At 46.1% G+C, this 26,550-nt stretch overlaps 1 protein-coding gene across 6 annotated transcripts in view; it reads right to left on the minus strand.

Moving 5' to 3' along the window:
• mmd (disintegrin and metalloproteinase domain-containing protein mind-meld) overlaps positions 1-26,550 on the minus strand; it is a 336,846-nt gene that overhangs the window by 16,015 nt on the left and 294,281 nt on the right. For all 6 annotated transcript variants that reach the window (XM_065455165.2, XM_065455163.2, XM_065455162.2 and 3 more), the window contains one exon: positions 2,016-2,404. In XM_065455165.2, the coding sequence (XP_065311237.1) occupies positions 2,016-2,404 (389 nt within the window). The remainder of the gene's footprint in view (positions 1-2,015; positions 2,405-26,550) is intronic.

Here is a 26,550-nt window from a genome sequence, read left to right on the forward strand (position 1 = left end):
CACTGGTCTCTACCAAGACGACCCTTCAGCTTATGACCGCGCAACTAGTTCATTTTTTCCTAAATTTATATTTGGGCTACCCCGACAATACGTCTCACACTATTCTTGAAGAAAACAAGATGACGTCAGCATCATCCAGTAAACATGAGAAGAAGCAGAGTGCTAAAAGGTGGCAAATGAAGATGAAGCAGATGCGCACATTCCTTGTCATTACACGTAGAAGAAGAAAACTTAATTTAGGACCACGTCCACAACTGGGAAAGCAACATGCTGGAACATGAAGATGGTATCGATGCCAGCTTTGTCCAGTACACAGATATTAAGTGGGCATTAGCCAATCATGGCAGCTGCTGGTATAATCGCTCTCTCCAGAATGAGTATTCTCCTATAGCATCAGAAGAGTGGCCAATCTATTGGTCGTAAGTTCGAATCCTCACAGCACAGTGCGTAATTGTTCTTTTTAATTCAGTAGCAAAGGATTTTACGATTCCAGTGACAAACACCAGTGGAAATAAAAAGATGACCAGAGGAGTGAGCCTGTAAGAGATATCACTGTAAAATAGTTCAGGAAGCATGCATAAAAATCTTTGGAAATGGTGGATTTTATTTAGAAGGCAAACCTTGTTCATCTTCTAAACAACAATAAGTGTATGCATGCCTTAGCTGAAGCATGCATTGCAAGATACCACTATCAGTGCTGCTGCTAACATGTCAGCAGAACCTCCTGTGTGGGTATGCCTCGGAAGCCTAGCAGTCATGGTAATAGGATCATGACACTACACAAACTTCAGGCTAAAGCTCTATTAGCGCAGGCATAAAAGTGTATGCTTACAGCATGATAATCTGCTAATTTAAATGTGTCAAGCAGATGGTGTGCACCTATGTATTTTGCTGTATATTCAGAAACCACTGCAGAACAAACTGTTTCAAGCAGACCTAAGTTATTTAATTTACCATGAAGCTCTGTACAGCAGTGGTCGGCTCTTCAGGGAGGGCTTGTTCATAAGTTTATATAGTAGGAAAAATGTGACAGCAAGCTCTTGCCTTGCCAGCAGCACAATGCAGGAGTTTTATACTTTGTTGAAGCAAATACACAAATCATAAGCATAGGAACCCATGACAATGTCTTATGGAAAAGTATTTGTATGTCTCTTATCCATGGTCAATGTTACTAGTGGCATTGCCTGTGCCACATGTCATGATGTCAACAATCACAATGTGGCCTGTACAAGCCTCTTATTTGAGGGCACAGATTAGGAGTGCACAAACCAAGATTCATAAATAATCTAAGTATACAACTCTCATGGCACATGACCAATATGCCTGTCGGAACTAGAAACACCACTGTATTTTCTTGACACCCAAAAGTTGCCGGAGTTGCCCTTTGAAAGCAGCAGCATTTGTGGCAGTGCCCTAGCAGGCGAGGTGTTGCTCCAGGAGCAGCACAACCAAACACTTTCACACTATTTCTTACTACATTACACATTAGTTCGCACTTTTGTTGGCTGTACATGTGAGAAGAGGTTGTTGTACACGTGTGCAGCCAACATTTGATGACTCTGATGAAGTATTAACCTCTGGACTCGTTGGCATGAGCATACATGAACTTTCCAACACATGCCGGATAGAAAAGATGAGACCAGACATTCTAGAAATATTAAGGAGAACTACTGAGAGATACAGCATCGACTAGACAACTCATATTTGTACCTTATGCTCTGCAGCATCTCTCTCCTTGTGCCCCAAAAAAGCTTCAGCCTGTTCCCTTTCACAAAACATAAGTGGACCTGCTTGGAAGCGATGTGTGAGCAGGAATCCAGCATGCCCTTTTAAGTCTGCTACTTGATGGCAGACACGAAGTGAGACCTACACATGAACTGATTCACTCCGTGGTTGCCCTGAAAGCCAAATGCTGCCGCACAGCATGGGCACATGTGCCGAGTGACGAGCCGTTGTCGTCCACTGAGCGCGGCCAACAGTCTGCATTTCACCGTCAAGGGAGGAGGATGCTACACCTTGTACTCGGGGAACTTCTTCTTGGGCCGAGTGCGGCGTGGGGGCGGTCCGGGCAGCAGCATCGGCGGTGGTCGAAAGGTCTCCTCCAAGGAGCCGGACTCCTCCGAGGGTGGGCTGGGCAGTGCACCGGCAGGAAATGCCAGTGGCAGGGCCTCTTCACTTGCAGATCGCTGCCGCCGTGTGGGAGGCCCGCCCGAATGCTGCTCTGTACCACCGTATGGGCCCCGCCCGGTGTCCTCGCTCTCCTCGTCGTCCTCGTCGTCCTCATCCGGCTGTGCGTATGCATCCTCCAGCAAGTAGCGCAGGCCATAAGGCGAGCCCCCATCAAGGTAGTGTCGGTCTGCCTCAGGCTCACTCAGGCGTTCCGACCCACTTGGCTCTAAGGGACCTGCACAGAAAGCACACAAATATCCTGCACCATGCTTAGACCAATGTCACCAATATATTTTGTTGTAGCGAAGAATTCTTTGAATCTTTTTGGGTGCTGCCTGCTACTACCTTGCCGAGCATATAGCAATTTGGGGCACTGGGCATGGGCAACTGGGTTCATGCCAACACTTGGCCAATCACCAAGAATAAGGTATGTGTCTGAATATTAGACAACGAGAACAAGAGACAGGAAGTGAGTAAGCTGGCTATACAGAATTGAAGTAGTCAACAAAAGAAGCAGCCGAGTGTGGAGAAAAAGTGATGTGAACACAATGTGACGAAAGTGTGTGTCGAATGTGGAAGATACCGAAGCCTGAAAGAGCGGAACAAGAACTTCTTTGTTACACTGTGCAGCGATGTGCAAAACAAGAGCATTTATGTGCTCATGAATGCCATAAAACATGTTGTGGGGCTAGTTGGTGCATAGCTTTCAACAGAATAAGCGCCAAAAAGTGACAGCACACAAGAAGAAAACCAGACAGGACAAGGCGTTTTGTCCTGTCTGGTATTCTTCTTGTGTGCTGTCACCTTTTGGCGCTTATTCTGTTGAAAGTCATGAATGCCAAACGGAACAACGGTGCTTGGCAGCCATGAACACCAAGTGATTTTATTGAATGGAAGCATCACTGCTATATTGTAACGTGGTGGTGACGTTGAAGAACACAGTAGCAATACTGTGAAAGACAAAACTAACTCTTATTGGGCGAAGCTGTGCCCACAAGAACCGGCTACACTTACAGCACAACGATAGCGGCGAATACAGTCAGCGATCGTCGAAAATCTGATCAGCAGGTCAAGCACGTCGGCTTTCGTCGTCGAATGTTCCAGAGTAATCGCTGGGGCCTGCGTGCCTTGCACAAAGTTTTACATTATTCGCGTCCCGCACACATGCAATCAGGTGACACAATGTTCGGTCACAGACAGCGGATGGAAGCATCGATAACATTCCAGAAACTTCCGATACATGCAGGTGCGTCCTGTGCTGTATGATAACATTTGTTAGGTGGTGAAACGTGTCGCCCGATAAAGAAAGACAAGTACACGTGTCAATATAGAATAACGACAGGATCTCCTCACACACCAGCTCATGGTTATGCAAGATCGGACATATTGATTCTCCAAATTGTACTGAATGCTAAGATACAGGAGACATCAACTACTTTCTGTAGTCATGCCCAAAATACAAAGATGAAAGGGCCGCTCTTCTTGAGAACTTGGAAAAGAACGACCTCCCACATGTGTGCCTGCAACACTTTTTGTTCCCAGAAGGATCAGTTATAGCCCGTAAAGAAGCTTCACGTCTTCTTCTTGCATTCCTAAGAGAGGCTGGTTTGATGGGCATGTGATGACATACTGCACAAACATTGTAAGAGATGCTCACGCAGAGGAATTGCTTGCGTCGATCGCCAGGCTAAGACCGCCTGTAGCTACAACCCACCACCAGGGGCGTAGACAGGGGGGGGGGCTTATGGGGCTGCAGCCCCCCTCGAAATTTTTTCGTGCCGTCCATGCGCTGCCGGCCAAAACAACCCCCGGTGCCAGAAATCATGCTTGATTTTGTCTAGAATGTCCTTTTCACGCTCGAAAAAAACATTTTAGCGTGAACATTGAGAAATCGGGCTGGATTTCGCGGTCACGCCCATGCAACGGGAGTCACATATCGTAACGCAAGGAGCTCCATCCGAGCACAAAGTTCCAAAGGTGTGGCGGGCGGGCTCGTCACGGCATCTCGCTGACTCCGCGGAATCGGGAGCGCTTGGATTTCAATTCTGACACTTTATGGGCATAAAGTTCTAATAAAATTTTGATGCAAAAGGTGCATTTTTTTTTTTTTAACGTGCCAAAACCACTTTCTGATTATGAGGCACGCCGTAGTGGAGGACTCCGGCAATTTAGGCCACCTGGGGTTCTTTAACGTGCATCTAAATCTAAATACACGGGTGTTTTCGCATTTCGCCCCTATCGAAATGCGGCCGCCGTGGCGAAAGGTGCATTGATATTTCCAAAGTCTTGCTTTAGATTTTCAATTCCGGAACTTTGTGGGCTTAATGTTGTTATAAACATTTGACGCCAAAGGTGCATTGACTTTTTTAATGTCTTAGATTGGAACATACAACGAGACAAGCCAAATCAACACACTATCAGACAAGTTGACAAAACATGCAGCAAGATACGATGAGACGAAGCGTTGTGGTGGTTCAATTGTGCCATCATGTCGCATAAAAAAATATCAGCATTTTTTTTCGCCTACGCCAAAGCATCTATGTCAAGACACTAAAGCCAGCCAGGGTAACTACGTTCTTACTTATTTTTTCTGCTTTCACTTTTAATCGTGAGGACATATTGAGCCTCTTAATTTTTTTTTTATTCTCGCTACCCTACCCGAGGGCTGCCAGAGCCAGCCAGAGCGCATGCATTTTCTTGTGTTGCCCCGAAACAACCGTGCGGCGTACTTTGGTGCGCCTTTGATTTTCTCTAGCCCTAGTGAATTTTCGCCTGGCGGAGTTTTGGATGCTTTCTGGCTAGCAGACGAGAAAAAGAAACAATGGTCGCTCACCGCCATCACTGTGAAGACTTGACGGATTACACCGTGTTTGCTTGAACGCAACCTCTCCGGAAAGTCTTGTCTCGTCGGTGTAAAATACCGAGCACTATGCGTATGGTTCTTGGTGGACCAAGCGTCTCACGTTTTCTTCGATATTAATTCGGTAGCCACATTAGGTGCCCAAAGTAGGCATTGGATTGTGGCCAACATACTCTAATTTGCGTTTTTTTTTTATTTCGGTGCCCCCACCCCACAAAAGAAAAAAAAGAAACATACATTGTTGCGGCGCAGCGAATTGTCGTATGGTGACAGTTCGTTACTTCTTTTGCGGAAAGTAATCGGCCATGGCACACTTCGGTTGCCGGATACTATTATTATATTATTGTGATAGCAATTATATGAAGACTCCAGGCGCATCCCTGCTGTTGCCGTCACCCTCATGTTTCGTATCATCCATAGGGCAACAACATCGTGACTGCGCACCGCATGCTGTATGTGCGAGTGAAAGAGTAGGGGGGGTGGAATGGGTGAGCCGACGATGGTGGCTCAGTCTTGCGTGCACAAAGGAGAAAAGTGGGGAGCAAGCGCGCCACCTTCCATCGCACACGATACATCGGATGGAGTGGATGGAATAGAGGCGGGATCTAGGATTTCGTGAATCTGTGATTGCGATACATGTTTATTTGCCTTGTTTGACCCATTATATACAGTGACTTTTTCTTAGATACATAGATTTATTGGCGACTTATACGTATATTTAAATATCTTGTTGCGAGGTATTGTGTATAGGTGCAGTGAACTTTCTTTCCAGTGGCACATTTTTGCCCTTTATCAAGCATTTGTATATTCCATTGTATCTTCGCATTTCTAATGAACGAGGGCGAGTTCAATGAAAGTGAGCCCACCCACCCCGCGCAATAATGGTTCAGTTCATTATCTGCGAGGCATGTGCGTAGCACACAGGCATCTTTAATTTACAAAAGTGACATGCAGATGTGAAAGTAAATGTTCTTTAATGCTCTCATACACTGGATTGAACATGGTTGCGTGACGTAATGGAAATTCAGAAGTTGAGCAGCGGGGTGCCGTGAATGTCTTGACAGCTGAAGGTGTTTCCCAAAAGTAAATTATTCGCCGTATGGCTGCCGTGTACGTTGAACATTGCATTTCATTGGCCACTGTGAAGCATGGGAGCAAACGGTTGAAAGAGCACGTGAATGTTGCAAAGACGATCCAAGATCGGGCCAAAGCCATCGTGCAATTACCCCCAACACAAGTGCTAAAGTTGATGAGCTGATGAGACAAGAACGGAGGATAAACATTGATGAACTGGCAGAGCGTGTGAACATCAGTTGCGGTTTGGTTCACACCATAATTCATGAACATCTCGGTCATCGGCTCTTGTGTGCGCAATGGATGCCCAAGATTTTGAACCACCGCCAGAAGAAGGTTCTGCACTGCCTTGACTCATCTGATCTGGTATCACAATGGGGGTGACTACTTCTTGTCTGCAATTGTGATCGGGGACGAACCATGGTGCCACTACTACGAGCCTGAAACACGACGACAAAGCTTACAGTGGAAACATTCGAATTCACCGCCCCCAAAGAAAGCAAAGGCCGTCATTTCTGCCGGAAAGGTCTTGTTTACAATTCTTTTTCGATCGTCAGGGGCCACTACTGATAGAATTTTCTAAAGCCGGAGAGACTATCAATCGTTTCCGATATTGTGAAACACCAAATCGGCTGTGTGTCACAATCAAGAACAAACGACGTGGAAAATTGACGGCCGGATTCATCTTGTTCCACAACCTGGCTATGGTGTTGGGCTGCTGAACACGATGCCACGGAATCGAATCCCGGCCACGGTGGCCGCATTTCGATGAAGGCGAAATACGAGACCACCCGTGTACTTAGATTTAGGTGCACTTTAAAGAGCCCCATGTGGTCGAAATTTCCGGAGTCCTCCACTACGGTGTGCCTCATAATCAGAAAGTGGTTTTGACATGTAAAACCCCATTATTTAATTTTAAAATTTTCCACAATGCCCATCCGCACGTTGCTGATGTGGTTAATACAAAACTGGCAAAGTTCAAGTGGGAAACGCTGCAACATCCGCCATACAGCTAAGACCTGTCGCCTTGCGACTTCCATATGTTGGGGCAAATGATTCGTGTCGATACGATGACGTGAAAGAGTCAGTTGCAGATTTGTTGAAGCAGCAACCTAAGGAGTTTTATTAAATGGGAATCACCCGACTCGTTAGTCAATGGGATAAATGTCTAAATGCTCATGGAGACTACTTTTAAATTAAGTACCCCGTTTGTCATATATTTGCATTGGCACACTTTCATTTGACTCGCCCTCGTATATATTGCAGAACAGCTTTATATAGGTGCTCTCTGTTGGGACAATAATTTGGGTGCAGTTACTCACGATACACGACCGGTGACAGCTGCTCCTGCGTAATACATTAGAATAAATTACAGCGTCATTGAGATTTTTCACTGGCCGTTGCATATGTACAAAAATGTAAACAATGGTTGTTGAATGACAAAGTTTCATGAACATATTTGTCCTCAACTTGCTCATTTCATGGCTTTTACATTTTTCGTATCAGTGGCATGCACTGTTTTGCTGGTTTCCAACTGATATAGTTCTAAGGATCGTGTGATATTTTCTTTACTTATTAAATGGACAGTTATATCAGTTATTGATATCAGTTGATATCAGTTATTTTGAGCACAATTTCTGGCACATATGAGTAAATTTTTTTATTAAGAAATACATATATTACTTGTTTTGACAGCGCGTAGCGTTCAATAATTCGTTTGCAGCATGTTTGGCAATGGCAATGCAGTTATTATTCATGTATTTGATCGCTCAACAAATTGTTTAAGAGGAAGCTTTAGCTCGGGCCCAACTCCAACGCGACCTATTCAAATAAATGTAAAACACAGAAACGATTTTCTGAGATAACCCCTGGATTAGTTTTAATGGAATTTGTTGAATTTGAGAAAGTTAACTTCTAGTATGTGTTGGAAGTGGAAGTTCGATTTAGGGCCTGAATTTTGTTTAAAATATTAAAATTTGAAAGTGAGAAAAAAATAGAAGCACGACGTATACAAACTAAAAGCTCTTCATCGAAAACAGATATCGCGGTTCTTCAAACGGCATCTATTATGCGAGTCAAAGCGAACAAATTCGGTATGTCAATTTGTATCTTACGTGAATTAGTTATGTAGGGCACAAGGGTTCTGCAAAAGCCATATTTCAATAATGCTAAATTGTTTGAGATTCATTTGTAACATATCAATTTTGTCCGCTGTAGATGTACTGTTATATGCGATTCACAATATTGTGATATTATTTTTCATTGTCGAGTTACAGAGTTTTAAACGTGATAGTTTAGTTTTCTGAAAATTTGAGATTTGTGCCAATTTTTAATAAATATTGACAACCTAAATGAAAAATTCGAAGCCAGAAGACAGTAGAATTTTCTTTTCCTTTTTTTTTAAATGCAACAAACCTCATCAAATTTTTTGCAGTGGTTGCCGACAAAAACTAATTCACCTTCTACATGAATTTAGATAGGAGCATCCGAGATAAAGCTTCCTCTTAAGGAGGAGGCCAAGCTGCAACGTGTGCCCCCCCCCCCCCCCCCCCCCCCCGAACGAAATTTCTGACTATGCCACTGCCTCCATGGCCCGGAAAATCTCGACTGGCCAGTGCTGACAACCGCTGGGCAGGAAGAGAATGGCTGGCGAGCAAGACTATGGCTTTGCTCTCTGCAACCCCTGCACACTTGGAATGCCTTCAACCATCTCACAACAACTGGCACAGAAGAGTCGATCCCGGCAACACAATACCACTCAGCGTGCAAACGCCCGGAATCAACTGTTAACCCACCAGGCTTCCTATCAAAATTTCAATGCAAGCCACTAGACTGGGAACCACAAATTTTGACCCAAAATTTCATGCTGCCAAAGCGAGCGTTCACGTTCCCCTTGAGTTCGACCAAACCTGACCATCGTGCTTCACAAGAGCATAACAATGATGCATGGCGGCTATCATCAATGAGGAACAGGATGATCATAGACATCAGAAGCGCATTAAACATTTCACATGATATCTCTAATTTCTTGACACATGTGCTGCCATTCACCAGTATACCAAGTAAATGACACAAGAACAGGTTTGAGAAAATGCGAGGCACGAGTTCATTTGGTGCATTGGCTGCAGTCATGGCACGATACCTGTGTGAAATCGCCCTAATTGAAGTTGCATCCCCAATTACAAATGCTGCCATAACTGACAATGCGCAACATAAATAAACTGTCTCATGAGTCATGGAAATGATGTGCAGTGTGATAGAACAATGGACAAGTGCATCATACATAATAAATTTCATGTGCCTTTGTGCCACATTGATACGGATGCCACCCCTACGTCGAAGCTATTTGCGTCATTGTGTTGCATTTATGTGATTGCATTACCTTTGAATAAACAATGCACAGCATTTGCATCATTAGCATTACATTTGCATAAATCTCTATAGCACCTGTATCACAAAATTTCCTTTAATAGTTCCTTAAACATCAAAGAAAGCTTAGCTTATCATCAATTCCCAAATATGTGTGAAATCCGTCAAATTATCTTTAGTCAATTATCACATTGAGCCAAAATATGAAGAATGGCCAATTGTAGACATCGCATAATATTCCACATTCCATGTAGATTCATTGACGCATTTATAATGCAAAGTTCACGGTGCATTATCAAGTCAGCTCTGCACACTACATTCTATGTGCCTACATGCACTGGACACTGTATTAAATAAACCTATGTAACACGCACCCAATGAAATACATCTTACATAGTCCTCCAGTGTGGTGGTAACAGCAGAGTGTAATGTTTGATATATGCACTGTGTCACTGGTACTAGTATGTGGTGCTAATGAGGTAGTGGAAGTAACGGGGATGAAATCAGATAACTGCAGAGACACAGCACGAGGCACAGTGATTAAAATTGTGCCCCCACTAGCTTTCTGATGAGGACCATGAGGACAAACATTTGCTCTTCTGGCCAACCTCTATACCTCCCCTGCCAGTAAAATGGCTCAGGACTACTCCATGAGGTGTCTTTGGAAGAAGAAGCTGAGGTGCGGACGTCCCTCACATTGGCTCCGTCGTTTTTGAATGTTTGTGCAGCCATCTTTACCACCATCACGGATTCAAGCACATCACTGGATTTGTGAAGTCACTGGGAATTGGCGGACACCTTTCTTTAAGGTGGGACTTTCATTTTTGGACTTTTACTGGCCTTTCTTGGTGCAAGACCCAAGTAGGCCTACTGGCACCGCCGGGCCGCAATGGCGGAAACGTGCATGGAAGATGAAGACGCTACCGGATTAGAAGAGAATGAGGAAGATCTAGGTTGGCAAATTGTGAAAAACCGAAAATTTCGCTCCACCACAAGGACTGCTGGCGATGGAAAAACATCGCCGCAGAGCCAGCAAGAGCAAGGCAACAGCAGCAAGAACAAGGGACCTACAGCCACTATGTTCAAAAACCGGATTGTCAAGGCGTCAAGGATGCCCCAATTGCCTGAGGAGCATAGCAAAATCATCATCCACCCACGAGGAGGTCTCAACTTGAGCAAAGTGAGCACCACAGCGATAGGCGTGGCAATTATTGAAGCATCGGGCCTGACTCCGCAACAAGCCCAAGAGGATGTCATTTGCCCTAACTTCACGCAAAACATCGTGGTGGTTAGTACAGCAGATACCAGTCATGCTGCCAGGTATGTGCGAATCAGGTCAATCATTACATTGGAAACCGAATATGAAGTTAACGCCTATGAGACCGCTCCGCATACCATGTGTAAAGGGGTGATTCGGAGAGTTGACCTCAGAGACAATCAGGTCACGATAATGAAGAACAATGTGCATGACTTTAACCCACTGACATTGGCAACCAAACATATTTTATCGACGGGCTCGGTCATTGTTCTGTTTGATGGGCTCAAGGTACCCAATTATGCCAGATACGGATCTACCCTTGTAAGGTGCTACCTGTATAGGGAAGCAGTTTGATGTCTGCTATGCTTGCGGAAAGATTGGACATTGATCAGATGTATGTCCAACACCGGATGTGGTACAGTACAGAGGATGTGGAACTTAAAACCCGGAGGACAATCACATGTGTGTGCCTAACTGCAAATTCTGTGGAGGGGACCACCCAACTGGGGACAAAACTTGCCGACAGCGGTACCAAATTCCATACGTGGTGCGAATTCGACGACGAGAACGCAACAGATCTGCATCGGGGGCGACATCAGCTCAGCTGCAATGGGATGCCCAAATGGGCACCAGGGGGCGCACGCGCTCAAGGAGCCCCACACGGTCAAGACGCCGCACGCCGCCGAAGGGCAGAAGCTGCTCCAGATCACGTGAAGGGCAGGTGCGCTTCGAAGGCGGAGGGCAGACACCTGGTGACAAGACGACATATGGAACAGCCTGGGCTGATGAAGTGAAAGGTACTGTGAGGGCTGCGGAGAGCGGTGCAGGGCGGCCGGTCGGAGATAATGATGCCAGGATAGAACAGCTAATTAAAGAATCTGATAACACTGCTCCTTGGTTTTTGCTGAACCTTCGTCGCCTAAATAACAAGAAAAAAAGATTATTCAGGCAAGCTGACAGAAATAAATTATCTAAATCCTGGCGTCGGTACAAGGCATGTGACAAAGAACACCAAAGTTTACTCAAAGCCACGCGCAGACAATTCTATAAACGGGACCTATCATCGATGTTAACAACTAACCCTCGGCGCTTTTGGCGAGTCATTATTCCCAAGCATAATTCTGACATCATCCTTACTGATCATGACAGCGCAGCGATAACTGACACTGATTGTTCCCAACTACTGAACGAGACTTTTTCATCGGTATTTACGCGCGAATGCTTGGAACCATTAGCCACCATGACTCGCACTGATTAGTTTATGCCGGAAATAATAATTACCGATTCTGGAATTTATTCTCTCTTCACTAATCTTAAGATTTCATCTTCCGCTGATAACACTGGCTTAAATAAAACAATTCAAAAAAATATTGCCCCAAGCATCTTCCCAATACTGTGCGCCTTATTTACACAATCACTATCAACAGGCGTTATCCCTCACAATTGGAAAGTGGCTAAGGTAGTGCCATTTTTCAAGTCTGGGGATTGTTCTTCACCGCTTAACTATCGACCAATTTCTTTAACAAGTAACATTTATAAATTAATCGAACATATTATGCATTCCCAGGTCATTAACTACCTTGAAGAACATAACCTCATATTTAAGCAACAGCACGGTTTTCGCAGAGGCTATTTATGTGACACTCAGCTCGCTGGTTTTATTCACGACATACATTCATCAATAGACACCGGATTTCAAGTAGATGCCGTTTTCCTAGATTATTCAAAAGCATTCGACCGTGTCCCTCATCGTCGACTTATTCACAAACTTACACAGCTGAACATTGACCCTACTGTTGTCACATGGATAAAAGACTTTCTTTCTAACAGGATGCAATTTACATAGGTTAACAATCACAACTCATCTCTAGTCCCCGTAACATCTGGTGTACCACAGGGGAGTGTACTTGGGCCACTACTTTTTCTAATTTATATTAATGATCTACCAGACGGCATCAAATCCAATATCAGACTATTTGCTGATGATTGATTCATATATCGTAATATTCACTCTAACTATGATCACGACATTCTTCAATCTGACCTAAACGCAATAAACGTATGGTGTTCAACTTGGCTAATGCCTCTAAATCTTACTAAAACTAAATTCATGTCTTTTACTAATCAGGTGCCCCGAACATCAACATCTTACATCTTAAACAACAGCCTTGTTGATCAAGTTTCCAGCTACAACTATCTTGGCGTACACTTAACCCCTAACTTGACGTGGAATAATCACATTAACCATATCCTCGCTTCTGCAAACCGTTCGCTTGGTTTCCTTAAACATAACCTCAAACATGCTCCCGTACACTTACACAAATTGGCATACACAACACTAATACGCCCTAAAATAGAGTACGCGTCAGCCATATGGGATCCCCATCAGGCATACCTAATAACTGACTTAGAAGCCCTGCAGAACCGTGCTGTACACTTCATCTTTTCAGATTATTCACGAGAAACCAGTGTAACAGCATTAAAAAATCGCGCCGAGCTTGACAAGCTCACTTCGCCGTAATATTCAATTCAATTCAATTCAGTCTTTATTTTTCTCTTGTACAGAGAAGGAGACAGGACTAAAAGCTCGTAAGCTTGACAGAGGTCCTGCCCCCTTTATCAACTTGGCAGTACAGTACAGACAGAGATTTTCAATTTTCCAAATAAACACTGAAACAAAATAACAAAACACTTTGTAAAAACAGCGCTATGAATCGCAGCACAAACATAGGTATTAGAAAAACAAATAAGTGCTCATAGGGAAACGAAAAAAAAAAGAAGAATAATAACAGGTATAGGTTTAAACTGAGTGCAACATTACGTAATCTTGCTAAGAAAAAATCGCTTAATAACATCACTCGAATGCTGAAAGGGGTCAAACAATTCTTTGTTTAATTTATTTAATAATACTGGGACAGTATAAGAAAGAGACTGCTCTGTATAATATGCCCTAGGCGTCGGCACTAACCAAATTTCTTTATGTCTAGTCTGCAGGATATGCGTGTTTTTCTCAAGTTTTGCCAGATAACTAATGTAATGTTCATCACTATGTGAAGAGCGTTTATAGATCATTAAAAGTCTATAATTGTATAAACTATAGATTGGCAGGATTTCATACTTTAAAAACAAGTCATATGTGGGGGAACAATAAGGAACACCAGCAATACATCTTACAGCTCTTTTTTGAAGAAGGTGAAGCTTGGATAAATTTGTGACACCCGTAGTGCCCCAAACGGTACAACAATATTGCAAAAGAGAAAGAACTAATGAGTTGTATAGCAATAGCCTAATTTTCAAAGGAAGAATACCGCGCAGCCGCAACATGACACCGACAGCTGAAGACACTTTTGATCTCATATAGTCAACATGATCATTCCAAGTCAAATGCTTTGAAAATATAACACCAAGGATTTTAACAGAATCTACAATATATTTCGTTTAACACTATTCCATAAGCTCTACTATCACGTATCTCTTCATAACCAGTTCATGTGTGAACCCTCAGCCATTTTTCCGCGTCGGGATCATTCTTGCAAAGTAAAATGCATAATGTATCATTCCCTCGCATTTGGTCAGTCATTTATACCTCGCACCGCGAAAAAATGGAATAATCTGCCATCGCACATTGTCACCGAAACAAATGCCTCAAAATTTACAGACTCTCTACGCAGCACCATGCATACATAATATATCACGTCTGACTCTCTGATGTGTAAACATTTTTTTTTCTTTTTTTTTTCATGCGCCGTTACCCAAAGCTTCCACTACAGTGTCACATTTTGTACAAATCATTTAGAGTTGCTGTACTGGTAACTATCATTATTTTTTGTGTTTGTACGTTGATGCACTGTAATTAATTTTTTCCCAGTTTTGTTTTTCCATTGTAATTACATTTACACACTGTTCACCTCACCTATGTAACATTTACCCTATGTAATACCCTCCCTAGAGGGCCTTTAGGGTTATTGGGAAATAAAAAAAATAAAAAAAGTAACATATCTGAGAAAGGCAAATGAAGAACTTACTAAGCAGGTTGTAGAACTTCGCAAGAACTCGCAGACTAGCTCCACAAAAGTAGCAATAGCCAAATCGGGGAATAATGACAACAGTCAGGATGAAGAAAACACACCAGCTCCAAAGAAGCGGGCAATAAGCCCAGTAGAAACAACAGTGTGCTCTGCTTTGGAAGAAATCAAGGAGGCGATTAAACAACTTAGAGATGCCATAGATAAAACTACCTTCAAAGTTGATAAGTTATGGAAATGGAGACTGACGACTGAAAAGAGGCGTACCAAAGTAGAAGCGCAAGGCGAGGATGACGAATGCCTACCCTCAGAAGCAGAAAGCATCAGATCGCTCCCTGGCACGTTGGGGGGTTCATGAAGTGTGCTCTAGCAGGTAGCAGTAAGGCGGGTTCCATAAGCAATGGCTAGCAGGGGGAGCTTTACCGTGTGGCAATGGAATTGCCGAGGATTTTATCACAAAAAAGCACCTCTCATGCAGTTAATAAAAACCTCTCCAGACAAACTGAAAATAATTATGCTGCAGGAAACCTTGGCGGATGAGATCAGCCTATCCGGATACAAAGCGACATGCAGGGGCAAAGAGCTGGCTAGGGGGCTAGCCACGCTCGTAGATAAGAAAATACCATACATAGAACATGATTTGCGCCTTGGACTAAACAAATTCGAATACTTACTTGTGGAAATAATTTTGAAAAGGAATAGAAGCAAACCACAAAGCCTCTTTTGTCTCAATGTTTATAGCAGCCCTAGCGACATGAAACAGAGTTTCAGGGCACTTCTTAATAAGACTATGGCTATTACTAAGCACGCTCCACTCATTATTGGAGGGGATTTCAACGCCCCACATCAAACCTGGAGATATTGCTGGAGTACTAAGAAAAGGGATGGACTCTGGCACCTAGCTACATATCTTAATCTCTCCCTCATCACAGACCCAGCTTATCCCACTAGGTGTGGTAGATCTACATGCAGGGACTCCACCCCAGACCTTACTTTTGTACCAAATTTAGCGAACGCTGGCTGGAATAACTCCAATATTGACCTGGGTAGTGATCATTACATATTACAAATACTATTGGAAACACCAAGTAATGAGATAAAGCACTTTAACTACATTGACTGGGATCTTTTTCGGAAAGCAAGGAAAAGCAGAGCTGAGACAGAGACAGGACAAAAGAAAACACTCCAAACTTGGACCACTCAGCTCAGGGAAGATGTAAAGGTGGCAAGGATGGATATTACCACAGAGGAGGATATCGAAATCATGGACAGTAGGCTGGTGCACTTGACTGAAGCCAAACAATCTATGTTAAGAAGATGGAAAACGCAACGGCTGAACAGGAGACTCAGGAAGCGCATAGCACTGTTGAATAGGGAGATTGAAGAACACTCCAGAAACTTACAGAAACAACAATGGGATGAGCTTTGTAATTCCATAGATGGTCGAATCAAACGTGCTGGAAATTGGAACTTACTTAGACATTTGCTTCATGAGAACGACACAAAATCTAATAGGAGAACAGCAGTAGCACGACTCGTCCATCGTGAGAGTCAGGACACAATGGAGGAGGACATTTTGGATCGGCTCGCAGCTAAGTATTTGCCACTTAAGGATAGCAATGAGAGTACAGACCAGCCTGAATATACAGGGGAAGACGGTGAGCCTATGGATCAAGACTTCACAGAAAGTGAAGTTCATGCAGCTCTGTATGACCTCAACAGTAGATCCGTTGCCGGTCCAGATGACATTTCCAATAGGTTGTTGAAAAATCTTGTGGGGATGCGCGACCCTCGCGCCTCCCCTGATGTTTTTCCCGCATAGCACGTCTCCTGTAGTGCGGCTTCGCCGCGCACGCGGCGGTCCGAGTGGTACAGGCGCAGTGCGAGAGATGGCGCTAGTGTTGCGCTGCTGCGGGGTTACTCGGGTGCAGGAGAGACAAGGCGCTCTCTCTTGGGTTCGAGACAGCCAGCGGGACGAACGTGCCGTCCCGCACGTGGAGCGACTCTCTTCCCCGGCGGGTCGCCGAACAGCCCGGACATTCCGCGCGCGCGGCGACCGATGCATCTGCGAGACCGCCTCGCGTGGCCGCCTTCGAACGCGCCACGATTCGCGTGACCGTACACGCGAACGACCAGGCGCTGGGATCCAGCATGGGGCGAACATATTCGCTCGCGAGGTCGCGGTGAGTCGGACTTCTTGATTTGTCGCGCGCCCATCGGCATGTTTTGTGGATAGCAACTCGGCTAGCAGGCATTGATGTATGAAAGGTGCAATAAATGCCCTTGTGATTGTTTGCACTACTGTGTTGTCGTTCCTTTGTCCCAAGAGTACGGTGTGAGAATCCCATACCTCCCACAATCTGGACGATGATTCTATAAAATATTTAACAGAGCATTTCAACGAACTCCGGGAAAATGGTGATTATCCGAAGGAATGGAGAATTGCTAACACAATTCTTATTCCCAAACCAGGCAAGCAACTCAATCTAGATAACCTAAGACCCATATCGTTAACATCATGTCTAGGCAAAACCATGGAGCATGTCATACTCAATAGACTGACTAAGTATGTAGAAAACAGAAATGTTCTTCCACATAACCTGATCGGTTTCCGTCCTGGGCTTTCAACTCAAGATACAATGCTTTTAATCAAACATCCCCTTATTCTTGCTAGCCTGCTACATATGAGAGCTCTCCTAGGCCTAGATGTAGAAAAGGCCTTTGATCGCATGAAGCTCAGGGCCATATTGGATATCCTCTCGGAGGTGGGATTGGGTAAGCGATTGCACAATACAGTCAAAGCCTTTCTCGGTGGCCGTTCTGCTAGTCTCAGGTAAGGCAAACTCCAATCGACAACCCTGGAACTTGGGAATCGTGGGACACCACAAGGGTCTGTCCTATCTCCTATGTTATTTAATTTGGCAATGTCAAAAGTGGCTCGAGGTCTCGCGCAGATTGAGTGTATCCACTTTGCAACATATGCAGATGATGTAACAATCTGGAGTGCCGAAGGTAATATGGGACAAACAGCGACAAAACTACAGGAAAGCATTTATGTGGTGGAAACAATACTTGAGGGTATGGGACTGAACTGCTCTGCAAAAAAATCAGAACTATTGGTACTACGAAGCAGTAAGCGTGGGCGCAAGCTGAACGGATATATCCCAGAGGAAGAACCCCGCATTGACATATATGCCAAGAATGGAGAACCAATCAGGCAGGTGGAGACTATTAGAGTGCCAGGACTTCTCAGGCAAGCGAATGGATCTTATTGCAGGATGATACAACATATCTCTAACAAGTCAGAAGTAGTCATTAGGCTTCTGCGTAGAATTACCAACAGGCATAAGGGACTAGGAGAAGACAGTGCCATAAGATTGGTCCACGCATTCGCCTTTTGCCACTTCTCGTACGTGGCAGGCATGCTATAATGGACACAGGCTGATAAGAACAAGCTAAACGCTTTAATCAGACGACTTATAAAAACTGCACTAGGACTTCCCATCAGCCCGGCCAATGATAGCTTATCGCACCTAGGTCTGCATAACACACTAGAAGAGATAGCTGAGGCTCAACAGGTGGCCCACCAGGAGAGACTAATGGGGACACGACCTACATGAAGAAATTGGCGTAGAAATTTACAACCACACCAACGAAGAAGAATTAACAGAATTGCAAGCGGGACTATGAGAAACAATAAAGACGACCCCGTTCCCTAGGAACATGCACCCAACACATAACCTAGAGAGATGGAAGGGAAGGGCGAAGGCACTCCTTCAAGACATAGATCAACATAAGCAGCAGGCGGTGTTCGTTGACACTGCCTGGGTTAAAAATAAGAATGCGTATACCTCCGTTGTTGTAGACACTCAAGGTAACATACGGGATGCCATCACCGTCTATACCAAAGACCCAACAGTAGCAGAACAAGTAGCAATTGCCTTAGCCATCCAGGCTAATCGGTGGACACATATTTACAGCGACTCTAGAACAGCCATACGCAACTTTACTAATGGATATGTGACACGGATAGCAACAAGATTACTAGAGATAGTCAACAGTGAGAGGATTGAAATCCGCTGGTTTCCTGCACATCTGGGGTTGGTGGACGGAGCTTGGAGAAGCCTCAATGAGGTGGCAAATGAAGCAGCACGAGGACTTTCTAGCCGTGCTCTTCAAGACCGAGCAACTTACACTTCACCCAGGGAACACAGGGATCAATTATTAACATATAACGAAATCACGAAGCACTATTATTTAAGCAGAAGGGAATACCCATTGCCACACGGTAAGCTTTGCAGAGCACAAGCGGTCACATTACGTTTGCTACAGACAAGAACATACCCAAGTCCAGATTTTATGAACAGGATCTATTCAGAGAGGGAAACTCAAACCAACTGTAACAAGTGCAATGGCATCATTACTCTTGACCACATGCTTTGGCAGTGCCCCGCAGTCTTCACAGACTGTGACAAGGAACAAGAATGGTGGCGGCAAATGCTACACAGTGAATCACTCTCTGACCAATTATGGGCAGTCCAGAAGGCCCGCGATGTGACTGAAGGGCTCAGCTTGACAGTCCCAACGTGGGAGCGGCCCGCGTCAACCTAGGGTTGACCTTCACGACCCAATAAAGTCATTTATACCATACCATACTCCATGAGATAAAACACCATAGAGATGTGAATGCTTTTTGTACCACTTAAGCATCATAGATATTGTTGCACAAGAAACGTATATTTACAAATATTTACAAGTAAGGCGAGCAGCACAGGAGTCACAGCTGCCAATATGACGAGGAGCCACCTCTACGTCTTCTTTATCGATGCTGGCCTAATGCGACAGACTTCTGTCTCATGGCATTACCCCCAGGCAAAAGCACTCACACCATTCGTGTAGGCTAGAGTGCAGCATCAATGGATGGGTTATACAGCTTTAGCCAAGCAACGTAAACTACATCAGTCTGGACCGGCGCAGAAGGCAGCATTGGCTTTACTGGTGCAATCTCAAACGTCACGTCGGTAACTTGGCGCAGAATGCGATAAGGACCGTCAGTCAGTCAGTCAACAAACTTTATTAAGGTCCTAAGGAACTACTAAGTCGTAGTTGCGGGCCGCTCCCGCGTTGGGGCAGGAAGACCATGGTCCTCCGCCCGTTCGTGGGCCCTTTGGACAGCCCTTAGTTGCTCCTGGGGATCGCCGCTTTTAAGGGCCTCTTCCCAGTCCTCTTGTTTATTAAAAGATGTGTTTTGTAACGCAGAGCATTGCCAGAGCATGTGTGCTAATGAGCAATACTCTTCATTGCACTCGGGGCAGTGTGGGTCGATGTCCGGAGCAAAGTGGCTAAACTTTCCTCTCGAAGGGAAAGATCCTGTTTGTAACATTCTCAATGTGAAAGATTGAGGTCTAGTTAGCTGTGGGTGTGGCAGCAGGAATTGCCTGCGCCCAAGCTGATAGTGTTTAACTATTTCATTAAAAGAGAGTAGAGGATCAGAGTTATGCTCACAATCCCGACTGCTTAGCGTATCAGGACCATTGCGGAATGTTAGACCTCGTGCCTGGTCATGAACTAGCTCATTCGGGTTGGGTTTGCTGGGATGTACATTGGTCCCCATGTGCGCCGGGAACCATGCGATAGCGTGAACAGCATTAGGCGGTCTTTGCTTGATTATAACCGCCGCCTCTTCGAGATTAGGCCAGATAGAAAGGCTCGTATGGCTGATCTCGAGTCAGTGTAGATGTAAGGCCGCGAGGGGTCATTCATAGCTAGCGCGATGGCAGCCTGTTCAGCCGCCGCTACCGTGGTGTGTCTTACCGAAGCTGTATTAAGAATTTTCCCATGAGGATCAGCTACAACAGCTACAAATGAATCTGTGCGCCCATACTGGGCAGCATCTACATAGGTGATTAATTGCAGGTTTTTGTGCGTAAAGTCAATGAGAGAGCGGGCTCGTGCCTTGCGTCTAGCTGCATTATATTGAGGGTGTACATTCCGAGGGAAAGGGCTAACTTGAAAGGTTGCCCTAACGGTGTGAGAAAGCATGATGGCATTCTCGTCGACCGCCAAGGGGGCTAGACCTGCGGACATTAATATGCTTCTGCCTGCCTTCGAAGACGAGAGGCGGACGGTTTGTGCCGTTCTTTGTGCCTCGATTACCTCCGTCAGGGTATTGTGAACCCCTAATTGTAGGAGCTTCTCCGTGCTGGTGCTAGGGGGAATTCCCAGCATATGTTTAATGCTTTTTCTCATCAGTGCATCAATTTTGGCCTCCTCCGAGCGGGACCAGTTGAGCGCCGATGCTACGTAGTTTATGTGACTCATGAGGAACGCATGATACAGCCTAAGGAGATTGCTCTCACTGAGGCCGCCTCTGCGGTTCGAGACTCTTGTGATTAATCGGAGCATGTTTTCCGTTTTTGCCTTGACGCGGACAACAGTTTGATTACTGCTTCCCTTTGCATTTAGGATCAGACCTAGAATCCTGACCGATTCGACTCTAGGGATCATCTGACCAGATTCAGCGTATAGGTTAATAGGAATCTGTTCGAGAGGGGTAGAGTGCCTCTTGCCCCTGCGATCCGGTCTATAAAGCAGTAGTTCTGACTTTGAGGGTGATAGACAGAGGCCCGTCCCTTTTAAGTACACTTCCGTAATATCCAAGGCCTCCTGAAGGGCACACTCCACGGCACCCTCGGACCCCTCACCGCTCCAAACGGTGATGTCGTCCGCATAGAGCGCATGATTCGTGCCCTCCACCCTAGCCAGTTTTTCCGAGAGGCCTTTCATCGCTATATTGAAAAGAAGGGGTGATATTACTGCACCCTGTGGAGTGCCCTTAGCCCCTAACTTGAACTCGTCAGATCTTAGTTGACCGATTTTAATAGAGGCTTTACGGTCCCTTAAGAAAGAGCTGACGTAAGCGTGAAAGCGTTTCCCTAAATTTAGGTGCGAGATGGATTCCAGAATGAATCTGTGTGTGATGGTGTCAAAGGCTTTGGCGAGATCTAACGCTAAAATGCCTCTGACATCCCTGGTGTTCACGTCGATTATCTGCCTTTATTGATGAGAAGCATGATATCTTGCGCGGATAGAGAAGGCCTGAAGCCTACCATGTTATACGGATACAGTTCTCGTTCCTCGATGTATCTTGTTACTCTCTCATGGAGGACGTGCTCAGCCACCTTGCCCACGCAGGACGTGAGCGAGATTGGTCTAAGATTCTTGGGCGTGAGTGTTTTGCCTGATTTCGGGATAAGAACAACAGAGGCCGTTTTTCAGTCCTCTGGGACCCAGCCAGTTTCCCACGTGCGGTTTATCTGTTCCGTAAGATTCTCAATTGATTTCTCATCGAGGTTACGCAAGAGTCTGTTGGAAATGCCATCCGGCCCGGGTGCTGAGCGGCCGTTTAGCTCGTGTAGCACCTTTCTGACTTCCGCTTTAGTCACCGGGGCATCAAGCTCCTCCATGGGTTCACCTGTATACTCTGGGTAGTCCTCGTTCCCCGTGGGGCCTACGGGTAGATACGTATCTGCTAGGCTCTGAAGTATGTCTACATCTGTTAGCCCCTTTCCTTTAAGATCATGAATTATTCTATCAATAGCTAAGCCCTGATTGCTTTTGGATTGTGAGTCATCTAATAGTTGCTTCAGGAGGTTCCATTTGCCTCCCGTACGCATCTGTCCGTCAACTGCCGAGCAAACCTCGTTCAATTGCTGCTTGCTCGACTCTTGGCAATACGCTTCGATTTCACGATTTAACATCGCTACTTTCTTACGCAGCCTCCTATTGAGCCTCTGCGTTTGCCATCTGGCGAATAAGGAGTTTTTGGCCTCTACCAGGTGCGCCAAGTGAGCATCCATCCTGTTTACTTTAAGTCAGTTTCGACTGTTTTAGTAACAGCCTTGACGTCCTCTTTGATTCTCCTTAAGAGGTCTTCGAAGGACTCGTAGTCCTCCAAGTCCTCTCCCCGGCGTTTACGGAAGGCGTCCCAGTCTACTACGGTGAACGCCCTAGGGGGGGCTGCGGCAACTTCCAGAGAAATCTCCACAATAAAATGGCCACCTCCCAGGTTTTCTTGCTTATTGTGCCAACTAACAGAGGTGGCATTCTTAACGAAGGCCAGATCCGGCATGGTGTCCCACGTGACTGAATTACTGATGCGCATGGGAAACTGTGGGTCCGTAACTAGCTCTAATGAGCAGTTTGTAACTGCTTGAAGTAGATTTATTCCTTTAGGAGAGTGTCTCACATAACCCCATGCTTGATGTGCCGCGTTAAAGTCTCCAGCTACCACAGGTGGAGCATCCCTTGCTTTCGCCGCCGCCTTGGCTATAATCGACAAGAATGCCTGGTGACAGTCTCTTGGGGAACTGTAAATGTTTAAAATGAAAACGCTGTTTTTAAGCCAGCTGCTGGGAATGATTTCGATAAGCATTACCTCCGCCCTCGTGTTACCCAACTGCAATTTGTGCTCTTGAAAGGAACACTTCTTTGCAACTAGGACCGCCAGGCCGAGTTTGCCCTCTCCGGTTTCCGAGATAGCTCGGTAACCTGGAAATGATTTAATTTCAGTTCTAGTTTCCTGTAGTAAGATAACATGCGGTTTGTTCGACTGTGTCACGATAAATTGCTGCAGTGGTGCCTTTCGCCTCTGAAAACTGGCGCAGTTCCACTGCCATATGATAAATTCTTTAATGTGGCCTGCCATTGTTAAGGCTTGAGAGAGCCTCCAGGACGCTACCTGTAGCTTCTCTAGCTGCCGCTGGAGCGACTTCCATACTCACTGGTTCAGCGTGCTCAGTTTGCACGTTTTCTAGAACTTGGACTCTAAAGAGCAGCATTTGATTGCCCTTGATCAATTCATTCACGGATTTTTGTAAACGGCCCAGCGAGTGTTGCATCGCTGCCTCCGCCGTGGCAGTTTCTTCGGCTGCCTCCTGCGAGGACGTGGCCCTACGTTTAGCAGTACGCGCCTGCGCTTCTCTGTTTGCAGAAGAGGACTCTTGCCTTTGTTGTAAGTTTGCTTGCCGAAAGGCCTCGAAATTGGCCTTCATCTTTTGGATTTCTGCCTTGAGGTTAGCATTTTCTTGCAAGAGCTGTGTTACTCTGGGGTCTTCCCTATGCTCTGGCAATGTTATCTGCGTTGCCTTTTTCGGCACCTTGTCAGTCTTGGGCTTGACTCGGTCCGCCCATGAGGGTCCAGGTCCTTCCTGGATGTGCGCCCGGGATTGAGAACGCCCCTTGGAGCGGGAAAGCCCTCTGGAGTGGGAGCAGTCCCTGGAGCGAGACCGAGGGCGCCCTCTGGAGAGGCTGCGTTAACGATCCACTGGCGTCAGCGAACGCGCACGTCCAGGCACGCTTGTCAATCTGGAGTCACGTGAACGAACTTCCTGGGTCGCCTGTGACATCTTGGCACGCCTGCGCCGTCGTCGTCTTTGTCGTACTATGTAGGGCAGCTGGAATCGCTGCTTGCACTTGCGGTCCGCAGTGAGGTGAGGACCCCCGCAGATGGAACACTTTGGCGTGCACTGATGATCTTCGGCTGGGGAGGCTACACCGCATCCCCTGCATTTCTTCCTGCTTGGGTTAGGGCACACATCAGCTCGATGTCCCAAATCACCACATTTGTAACGCACTTCCAATTGTCTTCTGTATAGCGTGTAGGGCAGCATGCCCGCGCCACACATGACGTAGTTCGGCACTCTCATACCTTCGAAGAGCACCACCACTGTTGTAGCAGTCTTGATGCGTCTCACCTCGAGCGCTTTCGGGTTCCGTTGGTTGACAATCATTGCCTGCAGCTGAGCATCGCTGACGTCGGCGTCAACCCCGCGAACGACTCTCTTGCATGTGTTGTCCGAGGTGGCTAAATAAGCTGCCACATCGTACTTGCCTTCCCTGAAGTGTATCTGCTGAATGGACGCGTAGGCACACGCGTTCTTCCTCACTGGCGTAGAAACGACCAGAATGTTCTGAGCAGCGTTGGGGCATATAATGTCTTCACCAACTTCGTCCGGAGCTAAGGCCGCCGCCATGGCCAAAGCTTGGGCTAGTCGAATCGTAGTGACTTTCTTAACGGCGAGGCCTCCTCTTAATCTGACGATGATGCGTATATGGTCCCGAGGCATTTTCGGGAGTCTTGAAGCATTCACGAGCTGCTTCATCGCGCTCTGTCGGGTGGCCGTGCGGCGGCCACCTTTCCCGCCATTGTGCGTCTCCGTGCTGGCCGTCGACTTCGGCGTCTCCGGTCGAGCCTTCTTGTTTCTGCCCACTGCTGTGGTCCAGCCCGGGCAATTTGCTTCGGCGGGGTCGATCTCGACCCCTTCCACCATCTCAACTTCAGGCATTTCGCCCCACAACGCCAAGTACGCCGTGGCTTACCACGGACGCCGCACCGACGCTAGGCTGCGTCCGGTAGGGTGAGCCGACAAACGCTTTGGTCGGTAGTTCAAAGTCTTTCAAATTGTCGAAGAGCTCACCTATCGACAAGAGTCTGGTATGGGCTGGTTCCTTGCTACATACTGCGTCGAACGATGCACAATTTTCCAGGATTGGGCAAAAAAAATTCACCAAGATCATTTGAAAAAGCAGGAGCCAATATTTGCGCATCCGCACTACTCGGCGCCCCCTGGCGTCTCTCGATAAGGACCGTGGTAATGTTTTAGAAGTTTCGCTGATAGACCAACTCGTCGAGTTGGCGACCTAAGGATCCTGGAGCATAATATACATCCTTATGACGACAGTCGTAACGCTGCTTCTGTGATGCCTGCGACATTATAAGGCGGTGAGGCATGATATGACGTGCAGCATTCGCCCTTGCGATGGCATCTTGTGCGTACTCCAATGGTTGTTGTGGAGCAGATGGGAGTAATGTATCCATGGGGAGTGTCGATTCAAGGCCAAAGAGAAGATAAAACGGAGAAAAACCTGCAGTATCATGGCATGACGTATTATAGGCGAATGTAACAAAAGGTAATGTAAGATTCCAGTCGCGGTGGTCGGTGCCAACGTACATGGAGAGCATGTCAGTTACGGTGTGATTCAGTTGGTTGGTGAGACTGTTTGTCTGAGGATGATAGTCGGTGGGGAGCTTATGTTTTGTGGAACATGAGTGGAGGAGGTCATCGATGACATGGGACAAGAAGTAAGGACTGCGATCGGTGAGCAGCTGACGAGGAGCTCCGTGATGCAGAGTTACATAGCGGAGAAGGAAGTTCGCAATATCGGTAGCACAGCTGTATGAAAGTGCACGTGTAATAGCGTAGCACGTGGCATAGTCTGTCGCGACAGCGACCCATTTGTTTCCTGATGCTGATGTAGGGAAAGGTCAGACCAGATTGAGGCCGATGCAGAAGAACGCCTCTACTGGAACATCGATAGGCTGAAGAAGGCCGGCAAGAAGCGTCGGTGGCCTCTTGCGTCGTTGACACAGCTTGCAGCTGCCAACATACTTCTGCACGGAGCGATAAAGCCCAGGCCAAAAGAAACAACGCTGCAAATCATAAGTACGCGTTACACCAAGGTGACCTGCTGTGGGTTCATTGTGAAGCTGCTGGAGGACAGCGGAACGCATGTGGGAGGGTACCACCAGCAAGTCGTCATGGCTTCCGGGGTATACAATGTGGCGGTATAAAGTTCCACTATGTAAGGTAAACATCTGGAGCGACTCATCAGAAACCCCGGAGCTGAGACGGTCGATGATGGAACTTACCACCAGATCACGCTGTTGTTCATCACCAACATGAAGAAAGTCCGAGATACAACACAAGCAACGGTGTCAGGGTTGGTGTTGTTGG

This window comes from Dermacentor albipictus, chromosome 1 (genome assembly GCF_038994185.2).
Source record: "Dermacentor albipictus isolate Rhodes 1998 colony chromosome 1, USDA_Dalb.pri_finalv2, whole genome shotgun sequence".
NCBI lineage: Eukaryota > Metazoa > Arthropoda > Arachnida > Ixodida > Ixodidae > Dermacentor > Dermacentor albipictus.